General features: G+C 44.6%; 1 protein-coding gene across 1 annotated transcript; it reads right to left on the reverse strand.

Moving 5' to 3' along the window:
* Positions 1–730: 730 nt before the first annotated feature.
* On the reverse strand, positions 731–12374 carry LOC149366134 (glucosaminyl-phosphatidylinositol-acyltransferase PIGW-like). The gene is made up of 8 exons (XM_089548984.1): positions 12188–12374; positions 11899–12098; positions 11612–11800; positions 9771–10001; positions 7705–7858; positions 6157–6395; positions 4803–4944; positions 731–1150 (listed from the first exon to the last, which is right to left on the reverse strand). The coding sequence occupies exons 2-8, from the start codon at positions 12063–12065 to the stop codon at positions 806–808; spliced, it is 1467 nt and encodes a 488-aa protein (XP_089405110.1). The 5' UTR covers positions 12066–12098; positions 12188–12374; the 3' UTR covers positions 731–805.
* Between the last annotated feature and the right edge of the window lie 93 nt (positions 12375–12467).

The following is a 12467-nucleotide window of genomic DNA, read 5'->3' on the forward strand; positions in this document are numbered from 1 at the left end:
CTTGCCACATGATCCTTGCTTCGTTGGCATGTTTTGCACCGTTTAGCACGAAGTTTCGTCCACTTCATAGTTTAGGAATGTCGGCTGTGAGCTGAGCAACTTAGCACAAACTTTACTCCCGTCACCTTGAATCAACTAGAAGGTGCTGCGTGAAAGCCAGTCTCATGAAGCACCTTTTTTTGTATCATATCCTGTATCAGTTGGACCTTTAGAAGTTCTTTTGTCCACTGGAAGCAGTTATACCCAGAGAGACTGAGAGCATTCCATATTCGCACATATTATTCTCAGCTAAAATGAAGTATAAAGATGCGTGCAGATAGTAATAAATATTTTTAAATCAGTCTTTTGCAACTGCCATTGTGAGCAAATGAAAACTGACATGTCCCGAAAATAGCACGCATTTTAGAAAGGGATAGAATAACGTGCAAGTTTTTTGGCGAACTTCTGTCAACAGTGTAGGCTCTTCTTTCCAAGTTGTGCTGTCTTGTTATGACCATACGAAAATTACAGGAACGTAAACACCACATTGCGGTTGAAAGGTATAACTAAAGAGTAATTAGCTAGTTGGCGGTTCATTGTGTACTTAATCATGCTCCAGAATTAGACTGCATACATAAACAACAGACAAAATGGATCAAATTGAACAATTTGAAGGTTTGGACTATAGTTAGTGGTTCATCATATAATTAACTAAACTGCGATCCACATAAATCAAACCCAGACAATGGTATAAGTGAGCACATGCTAGGTGCCTGATATTTCCAGTTTCTTTATTCTGCAAAAATACTACACACCAAGTTCACATTCACGTGAATGGCAACTTTAATTTGACCATCTTTCGGTGTAGGAACACTGCGAAGATACACAGCACATAGATGTAACCAACAAGTGCAACAAAACAAACTGTGTCACTTGCAGTCCTTGGGTGAAAGAAAATGTTCACTAGTCCAGTCAGGATATTTGCTAGCAGAAACACAGCCATTCCGTTGTAGTTAATGCTTTTCCACAAAATGTCGATGTCAGTGTGAGAGTTATCAGCGTGAGACACAGCAAAAAGATTGTAGTCCACTTGAGCACTGCGAGGTAGGAGAACAGCGTTGGCAAGCGAGACCCCAACACTCAGGGCCACAGCAAACGTTCCAAGGGAATACTGTGCGGAAAGAAAGCGAAAGTCCATTATTAACACTTCACAGTGATACTTCCCAATTAAAGCACATTTAGACGTGCTCCGTGCTTCCAAGACATTTAACTGTTGTTGAAACATAAGAGAACAAATCAAGATCAAACAGCAGACAACTTTCACACAAAAATGCCACTTTGCAGAATTCTGCAAAAGGTCCAACCCTTGCAGCATCTGAATGTAACTGCTCCACGCGGTAGATGACATAGAAATAAGCAAACTGGAGTCCTTCGTACTATTCTCCGGACACTTTAAACTCGACCTTCGGATAATTTGCCCAAATTTCTGGTTTTGCCATGGTCGGATTTACAAAAGTCGCCGCGGCATTTGATCGCAGCCAAATATTCGGAAGTTTTGGAGTATCTGAAAATTCTCTAATATAAATTTCTCGAATCGAACATGAACCAAATAACATATTCGATTCGTATTCAAAATTCCGAACATTCGCACACCCCTACTTGCTATAAAATGAGATTCGCCGTCTAAGAAAGAACAAGGTTGAAATGGAAAAAGTGTATGTATCTCAGTGCACAGTCTAGTTGAAGTCTTTCCAAACGTCATGTGTGACAAACAACACACTGAATGCCGTTTCCCAGCAGCACAGCACAAGAAGGGAGCATTGCACTGATGGATCTTTACTGCTTGACAGAGCCTCATTAATAACGTATTTAGTAGTGTAATTTGCGCACCCCCAACCTTTTACCCGAATTAAAAAAAACAAAAAACTTTTAGTCGAATATTTTGTGCTCTCTGCTAAGCTGGACCACCAGCATGCATGCAGGCGCGCGCAAGGCAGGCTTGGAAAGAGGCACGGCCGCGTTGCGCGTTGTCGTATGTGGTCGCAAAAGATGCGAGTGGTGAGAGCACGCCAGAATCCGAAACTACCGAATCGTTTGCTGTTCGGTTTGCCACTAGGGCCTTATCACGTCTTATCATGCCCGTTATCTCCTTTGCGTCCCACTGCTGGCTTGGGCATTTATTAGGTATTGCGTGTTTATTGCTTCTAGCTGCGCACAGGCCATCATGCCATCCCATGGAGAACTACACGACATGGGACATGGGATGGCGGGGAGGGGGTATGCACCTTATATTTGGAGTGAAGCTTGTTTTTTTTTTGTTTTTTTTACCAGCAAGAGGTGAAAAATGGGGGCCCAGTCTATGTACATGGGCGTCCGGAGGGGGGGGCAAGGGGGGGCGGCTGCACCCCCCTGGAAAATCACTCCCTCGAACCGTGAGTGATGGCCGCACGCCAGGGGCCGTGGTGGACTCAGCCAAAAGGGTAAAAGCAGCCCCGCTTCCACGCTTTGGGTCAAATCTGCGAAATGCCGCGTCCGGGCACGCGTTTTTATGCCGTTTTCAAACCACGCCATCGTTAGCTCTGTTGAAGGCCGACCTGTTGCAGACATACAGCGGCACCGGCGAGCATGTGTTTCAAGCCGTCTTGAAATGGGTGCCTGTTTCTTTGATCTCTAGACAGATAGCGACACGGAGGCAGACAGTGCACAGTGCATCTTGTTTTCGCCTTCGTTATGCCGGCCACCGATGAATTCTTCAGGAGGGAAAGACAAATCAGCCGTGTCCACCCCCGCTTTGTCGGGCTGCTCATGGGCAAGCGGGCGATCAGTTGGCGCCGCCGCCGCTCGCTGTGCCTCCGATCCACGGGAGAGCGCAGTGCGGTAGAAGCGCCACTATCAGAATCTTCGGCAAAGGAGATTAGCATCTTTTGTTCACGGCGACGCAGTCTCCAGAGGCGCCCCCACACCAGTGTCCTTTGTGTCTTCTCCGAAAACCAGCGCCTTTGGTCACCGCAGCCCGATGGCGCCTGCCTGGCTCGCCTGTCACCTCTGGCTGGGCCTCAAATGACAACAGCGCCCGTGTACTGTGAGAGGTCAGTGCCCGGTAAAGAGACCCAGGTGGTCGACATTATCCGGAGCTCTGTACTACTCCGTTCCTCATAACCTGAGTCGTTTTGGGGCTCTGAACCCCATAAAAACACACAAAACAAATTTTCCTACCGGAGTGGCGAGTGTCCCTTCCCCTTGGAAGTCGCACGGAAGTAAGCCCTTGCACGTGTGCGCGCCTCTGTATTTGTGCTTCGGTGTTTTTAGTGGCCGTTTGTCAACGAAGCTGAGAACAACCAAGACAGTGGACGAGAAAACTACGAGCGGCGAGCAGTGTGCGTGCGGTTGCTCGACTGTGCGGATGCGCGAGCAAGATGGAGCGAGGTGTATGAAGCTGCGAGCGTGCATTTATCTTGTAAATAAGTTTTCGTTGTATGTATAGACATCTTTTGTTTTCAACGTACGCGTTCAACCGTTTTTCCAATCAATGTGTGTGACGAGTGTGCACCGAGAGCGTGTAATGAAGCACAGAAATGAATTTATCACCCGTGTAATCACGCAATTCGCCCAGAAAAATCCGTGGAGTCTACAGTTGCTGTTCAAGGAAGACTGACTGAGTGACTGTAGTTGCGTGTTTGTGACCATATTGTGCTGTGTGCTGGTCATCAATCCGGGTGAGTCGAGAACCCGTATGCAGCAATACTGAGCACTCTTCTCCACGAAGTGACAGTATATTTTTGGATTTTTTATTAATTTTAATTGTTTCTTCGTTGATAAACTGCAATGTATCTCTCCTAGCCACACTTTAATTTGCTGTTTGTAATTTTTATTTCATGTGTGTATTTCACTTATTTTTTATTTATATATAAATAAATAAATTCATACCGCAAATAGTGCCTTTTTGCTACGAACATGCCCCCCCCCCCCCCCCCCCCTCCGGCGCCAACAACCAATGGGGCCCCCCCCTGCAAAAAATTCTGCGGACGCCCTTGTCTATGTATATAGGTAGGTGGCAATGCACAGTATATACTGCACTTTACAACCTTTGTAGCGTTTTTTAGGACGTGTTCTGAAAATTCTCGTGTAATTTACACCCCCCCCCTTTTGAAGCCTAATTTATATATTTATTTATTTTATTTATTTATGTACATACTGCAGACCATGCTTAGGTCCAAGCAGGAAGGGCAGGTTCACAAAAAGCAAAATTATAGCAACAAAAATACAACAATACAGCAACGATAATGTAGTAAAACAACAATACAGCAATGCAAGACAAAGCAGAAAACATACATAATACGCAATATTAAAGATGGCTGAGGAACGCGTCCGATTTTCAGGGTTGATTAGGTTCGGTTAATGAGTTCCAGTTGGATATGGTGCGTGGGAAAACGGAAAACTTGAACGAGTTAGTCCGGGCAAATTGTGGTTTTAAAAGAGCTTTGTGATAAGTGTCGTGTATTCCGTGTTGGCATTGGGGAAGAAAAACAGTGCACAAATTACGCGAGTAAATACAGCAGTTAGTAAGGTTGACTGCACCACCGACTATGTGTATGACAGCAATGGTGTTAAGAAGTTCTACTTATGTGAGGTGTCCTGTTCACATGAAAGGAACAAGGTCACTTCAGCTGAGAGCCAAATTGTCTCTTTCACAATGACAGTGTGACTGTAACACATCTACACAAGTATGTGCACTTCTTCAGCTTTTCTCATCACTTTATCAAGGAATGCAATGATTGCAATGTCATTTCCATATGGGCCGAGGTTAAAGGTTTTGCACTTACCATCCACAGGCAGTATGAGAGATTTGCAAGCCTTCTCGACACTGGGTCCACCGCAGTGTGCATGACGTAGGTTGCTGCAAAAGAGGCGGCCGCCATTCCGGCAGCCCGCAGCCCTGTCACGACCCAATCACGAGCGCAGTTCCTTGAAGGGAGGGACAGGAAAAAAAAATTGTCATTGGCAATCTCTGATTGCTGAAAGGCAATGCAGGTATGCATTTAACATCCGAGTACGCTGCTTATTTTGGCGGCTTAGATCTGCTGCCTTGTGTTCGAATACGCATTTGCCACAACTCAGCCCTTTGTTCATCACTCATAGCTGCATTAGTGAGAGGTCTGTCCCCTTTACTATGACCATTGGAAACTTAATTCTTTGCTGGTTGTGAAGTGCGATGAATGATGAGCCCACTGTTCTGAGGCACCCGGGGGGAATGCATGGGAAGACCGCACAGGCCATGAGGACTGAAATTTTGAGGGGTGGTCCATGAAACCCATACCACCGGGGAGGTCTGAATACCGTATTTACTCGATTCTAAGCACCCCCTTTTTTTCACGATCGCGATGCCCAAAGTGAGAGGGGGTGCTTAGATTCGAAAAATCTAAACTGACCCCCCCCACCCCCGGGCTTCTCTTTTCGCGGCGAAATCTCGATGAAACGGGCGCGAGAAAAAACATTTCGTTTAGGAAACATTAAAAAGAAAAATAGCTGCAGACAGTTCTATGCCGCCATCTGTCTAGTAGTGTCGGAACGCAGCAACACAAAAAGCGTTGTGGACGCCGCTGTCCTCGCTTCGGCGGACGCATTTGTTGCTGCGACGCGTGTCTTTTCTTTCCTTTTTATCTTTCCTCTGATCTTTTAACTCTCCTCTATCTGCACGTGGCAGCGGTGGTGGCTTGGCTCGAGCCAGTTGGCAGGCCCGTGCAATTTCCTTTTCATCCTTCTCTCAGTCACAACAACAACAACGCACAGGCCACGCCTCCTCGGGACTCCGACTGCACAGGCTTGACGAAAAAGAGAGCAAGTGCACTTGGCGGCCTCGGCAACGCTCTCTTCCGCGCAAAAAAGGGGGTGCTTAGATTCGCATGCAAAGTTTATTTCTCAGAAATTTTTTTTCGAAAATAGGGGGGGGTGCTTAGAATCGCGAAAATACAGTACTTCCACGTAGCCACATTTAGAGTGTGGCTACCTAGCATTCACACCTAGCAAAAAAGTCTGCAAATTGTACAAACACGTGGCTCCTTACTACTATTACTCTTACACGAGAGTCTTCAAACTGAACAGTGCTTGAGGGCGGCACTGCTTTTATGTCGAGCATGCTGTAGGTTAGAGAAGTGTGGGCCCCCCATCAGCACTCACCGTGGTTTGTAGCCAAGCATTCTGGCCGTAGCCACAGCTGCCAAGTGGAGCGCGACGTAGCCAGCGATGGATGCGAGGCCTTCTTTGTTGGCTGCCAAGAAGCCCGACCTCTCGTCGCTGTCGAGAAAGGATGCCAGCGGTGTGAACACGAGGCAGGCTTCGTAAGTGCAACCCAGGATAACAGCGACCACCCAGTCCAGGTGAATCGGCACGGTTGCGTACACCACCGAAGTCAGAACCTGCAGTTTAGACGGTTCAGAATGTAAAATAGTCCACGGTGTTTTAGTGTGCTAGTACTTATAGTGGCCATTCCCTACATTTAGCCATTGTATGTTTGTATGAAGCCCGCTTTATGGTTACCACTATTCACATCGAAATGATGGTAACCCGTCCTTTTCAGTCAGGAAGGACATCATGAATTTGAATCGATGGGTGGGAATATTTTTAAATCAAAGTTTCTCAGTGATAAATGCGGATTTTGCTGCCAGAAAAACCCTTTAAGCACACGTGATTTTTCAAAAAACTTGTAAATCCTAAACACTGCAACACATTCCTTGGTTACGAAAATGCATGAACATAAATTATTTACTTAACATGCTCCTATTAGCTTTCTAATTTGCCTACTTTAATTAATTAACCTCTGACGAATAAAATAAAACACCGAATACATTAGAATAATGTTCAAGGGACTGACCGCTGACAAAAACCAAACGTTTATGGTGGAAATGAAAAGACTGCCTCATATTGTAAGAACTGAGCACTGCAATATCAAAAAAACAAGGATTTATAATTTTAATTTGGCACTGAAAATCGCATAAAATGCCATCTTGCAGTGAAACCTTGCCATTATTAGTGTATCCCACCACGTCACCACATCTCAGTAAAATATCGCTTATTTGTTTTAAGTGCACAGTTTTTTTTTTTTATGAGTGTTTGTCATAAATTATATTTTACGCTCTCTCTCCAGTGAACCCTTTGCATCACCGAAGATACACTTTTAACTTTTGTCACTAGATGGCGCCACTCTGTTTTGCGTTTCTTGGATGAAGCGGCAACCATGGTCCACTAAAACTTTAATCGACGAACGTCACTGTGCCACCACTGTTTTTGGTGTGGGAAATTAAAAATACATTCTAGCATACATTAAAACTCTAAATAAAGTATGGGGGGTGAGGTTTATATTATTCTTTGGTACATCACTTCTGCCAATGTGCAATCACTAACGGTTTCACGATCATGGTTTCTGGCATTGGCCTACATATAAACGGGTATGCGCACTAATAAAAAAATTCTCGGTGAAAATCACCTATAGCGTATCTAACAAAACCGTTGCAAAATCGATCACCTTAGAAATTATTCCGTTGCAAAAATTATATTTAACACTTATGATAATTGTCTTCTATTTTTCATGAATCTCCCACATACATTATCATGGTTAGGAGAGAAAAAAGGTCAGTCAGCAAGAAACGTTTGCACTTCAGAGGCAAATGTGCTGCATCATTTGTTGCTGTGACTACACAAACCATGTTCAACTCCTGAGTGCCTTACCCTAGTGCATGCTAAGGTGAAAAAGAAGTTCCAGTGGACACCGTACTCGTGCACCGGGTTCTGGTAGTTCAGGACTGTCACCATGAACAGACGCACCAATCCCAAAATGATGAGGGCTACGCTGCCTCGCAACGCTTTCCCCACGTTTTGCCAGCTGCCAAAAAAAAATGCAAGACATTATATGTTAGCAGTTATAATGCAGTTTTCTTTTGTGCTTCACATAAACACTTTCAGTGCGCCACTGGCATCGTTTGGGTGATGACACTGAAACCAAAACAGCATCAAGAGGAAGTTCAGTTATAAATTTTTTAGTGGTCAAAGGCAAATGTCACGCAGTGAACTATGTACCTTGGATCATTTGAAAGAAAAAGACACGCAACCAAAATTAGGTGTCACCGGTCCTTTAACTGCAAAATTGTGTTCTAAGTACACAGGACATTACCAGAGTATTTGCCCCTTGGTTAATATTGCTATTCTTTTGCAGGTGCTTATGAGTTGGTAAGAAAACTAAAATTCAAAAGCTTTCTGTTCGAGCCACCATCTTTGGAAATGCTGCAGCAACTTGCATACTAGTCACGACATTCAAAAATCCTTTTTCTTGTTGTACAGAGCTGTTTGCACTCAATTTTGCATGATGATTACATTTCTCACCTACTTTATACAGCAGGGCATTCAAAACTGGCACTAGCCTGGTTTGCTAACTAGAAATGGAAAACCACTATCAACTACAAGCACAGCCTGTAGAGTTTATCTGGCTTAGTGGACGAGTGTTAACACCCGCCAGACGCGACAGGTCCGAAGAAACCACGAGAATTCCTCGCCCTACCTCAGAATGAATACACTGGCTGGGCTAACCTATTTTTACATTGTGTTTATCCAAGCGTGCATACTGTGCATATGTGTCAGATGTAAGAATCAACGACAGCACACTCTGTAAGACTAATGTAGCTGCATAATCATGCATGTGATGATGAGCAGTGGAATTAGCTGCTCGCACTGCAGTTCATTGCTTCACACAGTTCTGCAGCTGGGCACTGGCACATTTGAACTTAACCTTGAGCTCTTCTTCCAGCGAGTGAATGCGCGCTTCCCTGGAGGAATCCTGCATGCTGATTTCCTTTGGCATGAGCAGCAGATTTCATTTCATTTTATTTTGGCTACAAACGTATCGTACTGTTATCAAAGTATGCCAGCCGTGCCCTGTGCCCCATGCCAGCACTTGTGGTGTCTTCCTTCTTTTGTATGTCCTGTCTAGTTTGCACTGTTTTTCATCATGCAGCCGACTTTTCGCTTAAGTTAGTGCCTATAAGCGGCCATCACCAGTAAAAAAATGCCGGAAAGATTACTTGTTGTCCTCATATATGGAAACACTGCCCCACTCTACTGACTAGACCTGTTTTTTTCAAAGGCGTTGCATGCAAGTGACAGTGGTTTTCCATTTCTGTCTCTAAAAGTACACAAATGCAAGTGCCAAATGCTCTAATGCATTGAGTAGGCCACAAAACATGGCAGTTGTGTGCACGATTAACCCAAGTTTAATGCAGAATTTTTTTTTTTTTGAAACAAACACACAACTTACTGCACATTCATGTGCCCACAGGTAGAAAGAACTGTAGATTTCCTTAGGAAGAGTACACAACACAGAGAGGCATGACGATAATCTAATAATGACCTTTGCCATCAAAGAGGTTGAACACAAGTAACCGTAAGTGCATCACCTGTCACTGATGTTCAAAGATGTAATATTGACCTTTGCCACCGAAGAGGTTGAACACAAGTAAGCCTAAGTGCATCAACTGTCACTGACGTTCAAAGATGATAGCAGCAACCACTCACTGCTAGGTGCATGCCAACTGAGTTTTCCCATTTCTTACTCCAACGGTAGTGCCCAATAGTAACTTATAGAGCTAGTGTTATCAGGGTGTTGCCAATCCAATCCTTCTTTCTGCCAGTTACCTCTGCCTACCAATGCTTCATGTTAGCATACACATATTTCCCTCTTAGTGAGTATCAGAACGTTTACGCAGTTTCACAGCAGCTGAGGTGAGAAGACAAAAAAGACTCACCGGTTGGCAGGCAGGATGTTCTTGGCCTCTCGAGAGCTCACAGCCACGATTATGACAAAAGCACCAACACCTAGGTCCATGGGGCTAAAGCCCGTCTTCTCAGTCTTGGCAAAATACCGGGGCACAGTTGCAAAGTCTACAGCCAAGATGCCGAAGACGGTCATCAGAATGACCTGCGCACGGGCCGAGGTAAGTCCAGGGTAGTCGTGCGGTGCCACTTTGGCAATATTCCTGAAGAGACAAAGAAGAAATACCCTTCACGATTCAATCTATACCCTCTAGCATTCGTATGATGAGACAGAAGGTTAACAGGTACTGAGAAACCTAGTGACGCAAACTTTGGCTGCCAAACTCTGGCATGAATTGCATCCCGAATAAATATAATAACACTGCAAGCATTTGTGGAACTGTCATGAAGAACAGCTGAAAAACATAGATGCATAAATGCCTCACATGCAACCCAAAGTGACACTGAACTAAAACTAAAATTACGAGCTTGTAGAATGACCGGAAGTCCTGTGATGATGACAATGGATTTCAATGGTGCAAGGGCAGCTTTGGCCAGAGTGCCATACAAGGTATTTTTTTACACAAGGTGGGGTTGGAGACCCATTTTTCAAGCATTTAGCCCCAGACAAGCAAAGTACCAGGGGAAAGCTTGTACCCACTGTACCACCCGTAGGTACCCGGTGGCATTGGAATTGAACCCTGCACCCTGAAGGCAGATGCTCAAACCATAAGGGAACCACTTCAATGAAGTCCTGTGCTAATGTCTACATTCATGAAAGAAAAGCCTGAAAGCACGAACTGCTGGGAAAGTTGGTTTTTCACAATGGTGAAACAGCACGACACAAGCGCACAGATATGGGTATGTCATGGTCATTGCACTTGGCTTTCTTTTTTTTGTTTTTTAATTGCCCACATGTACTTACAGGTGTGGTGTGTCACTAAATGTCAACTGTTAGTACTGTGCTGTGTCCTTTCTTTTCTCCTGCGTGCATGTGCTGTTGAGCCGATTCATCATCATGAGCATAAAATGTGCTTCCTGAGTTAACTGCACAAACAATAAAGCTTTCCTTTCCTAAGCCCATACAATGGCTACAGACTGAGTTGACTTTTTGTACCATGAAATGGTAACCCATTAACACACCTTCTGCACTAAATGAGTAATTACTCATTGGCATCCACCCAAGCGCAGATATACAGCTACACAGGAAAGCTATACAGTTTTCGCAGAAACTTCGTAGTTGAAGAATTTGTCCTGGTCTGAGATCCCGGACTGGGATCCTTGATCCTGGTGTGGGTTCCCGGACAAGGGTCCTGGGACCGGGATCTGGGTTTGGATCCGGACGAATTTTTCTTAAACTACGAAGTGTCTGTGGAAGATTTATAGCTTTCCTTTGTAGACGTATGGCGGCACTTGGGTAGATGCCAATGAATAATTACTTCCTTATTAGAAATCTACTTCACCTTGGAGGATCCCCTAAACATTTGAAGAACATCTGCAGAGCAGAGAACTTATCGCTGCTTATCACACTTTTTTTTTGAGCCTTTGGGACTGCAAAGCTTTGACACTCTTGTTGTCGATATCAAGTGCAATGCCATGAATGGAGCCATTTAATCTAGCTATACCTGTGTCACAGAATCTCACTGCTGCGTCGTGAGAAAGGTCTACGAGTTCTGCAACATACAATCTAGCTGCACGTTTCTCCAAGAAAAGTTACCATTTTCGAATACAGAGGGGCCCCCCCTGCTACTCTGCAATTGCGGCAGTCGTCACATAAACGGGCACATAAACACATTCCAAACTGTGAGTTTGCAAACTTATCCAAACAGTGTACCTCTTTCTGACCGCACTTTTTCCATGGCTCTTCGCCGGAGTGTGCTGGTTCAACAGACGCTGCGAGACCCGTATGCCAAGTGTTAAGGCGATGACTGTAAACACCACGCAGGCCCAGTACTCCGCCACGAGGGTAAATGACAGAATGAACGGGACGCATTGAACTACCACGGCAAAACTCGCGGAAAACCTGAAATTATAGAAGAGGAACAATCAGAACGAGCATTACACTGGAAAGCAGCATGTGCAAATTGGCAACGAAACAACGACGATCATGCTGAAACTTACCAAATGTTTTTCCTGAGGGACTTGATGACCGGCAGTTCTGCGAGTGCCGCATGAAGAAGCGTGCTGTAGATTAAAAGACCGCCTCTGAGCAGAAGCTGCACTGGACTGCAGCCGTCTTTAGATGTTACGAATGCCTCGTGAAGCGCCTTCTCCGAACTGTCCATCATAAAAAATGTCTGAAGGCGTCTCAATGACTAGCTCTGAAACAGAAAGACAGCACATTGAGATGCTGCACATCTGATTGCGGGCGTATGTACTGTACACAACACATTGATCAGGACCCCGTTACCTTTTCAGAATAAAATCTCCTAGATTTCAGGCATCTTTAAATAACGTACTAGTTTCATTTCGTTCCATCACTTGTAGGCAGTAGGAAAACCCTACAACACACGAGATAGAGGCGTGAACCAACATTGGCGTGAACAGAGATCAAAAGGTGCGGACATTTTTGTCGCTGTTTTGGTTTTGCTTTGCTCACCTGAGATTGAAAAAAAAGAAAATTTTTTCGAACGTGATCAGTTTTATTTTATATTCAGAATAAATAAAAGTGAAAATTAAGTGTTCGTCGA

The sequence above is a fragment of the Amblyomma mixtum genome, chromosome 1 (assembly GCF_055824585.1).
Source record: "Amblyomma mixtum isolate Tamu chromosome 1, ASM5582458v1, whole genome shotgun sequence".
NCBI classification, from domain to species: domain Eukaryota; kingdom Metazoa; phylum Arthropoda; class Arachnida; order Ixodida; family Ixodidae; genus Amblyomma; species Amblyomma mixtum.

Excerpts from the sequence above, each read along its gene's own strand:
- LOC149366134 (XM_089548984.1), bottom strand. The coding sequence starts at position 12,065 with ATGATGGACAGTTCGGAGAAGGCGCTTCACGAGGCATTCGTAACATCT. Across the intron at positions 7,859-9,770 it reads AACATCCTGCCTGCCAACCG|CTGGCAAAACGTGGGGAAAG; the intron begins GTGAGTCTTTTT and ends TTTTTTTGGCAG. Across the intron at positions 6,396-7,704 it reads TCACCTTAGCATGCACTAGG|GTTCTGACTTCGGTGGTGTA; the intron begins GTAAGGCACTCA and ends TCTAAACTGCAG.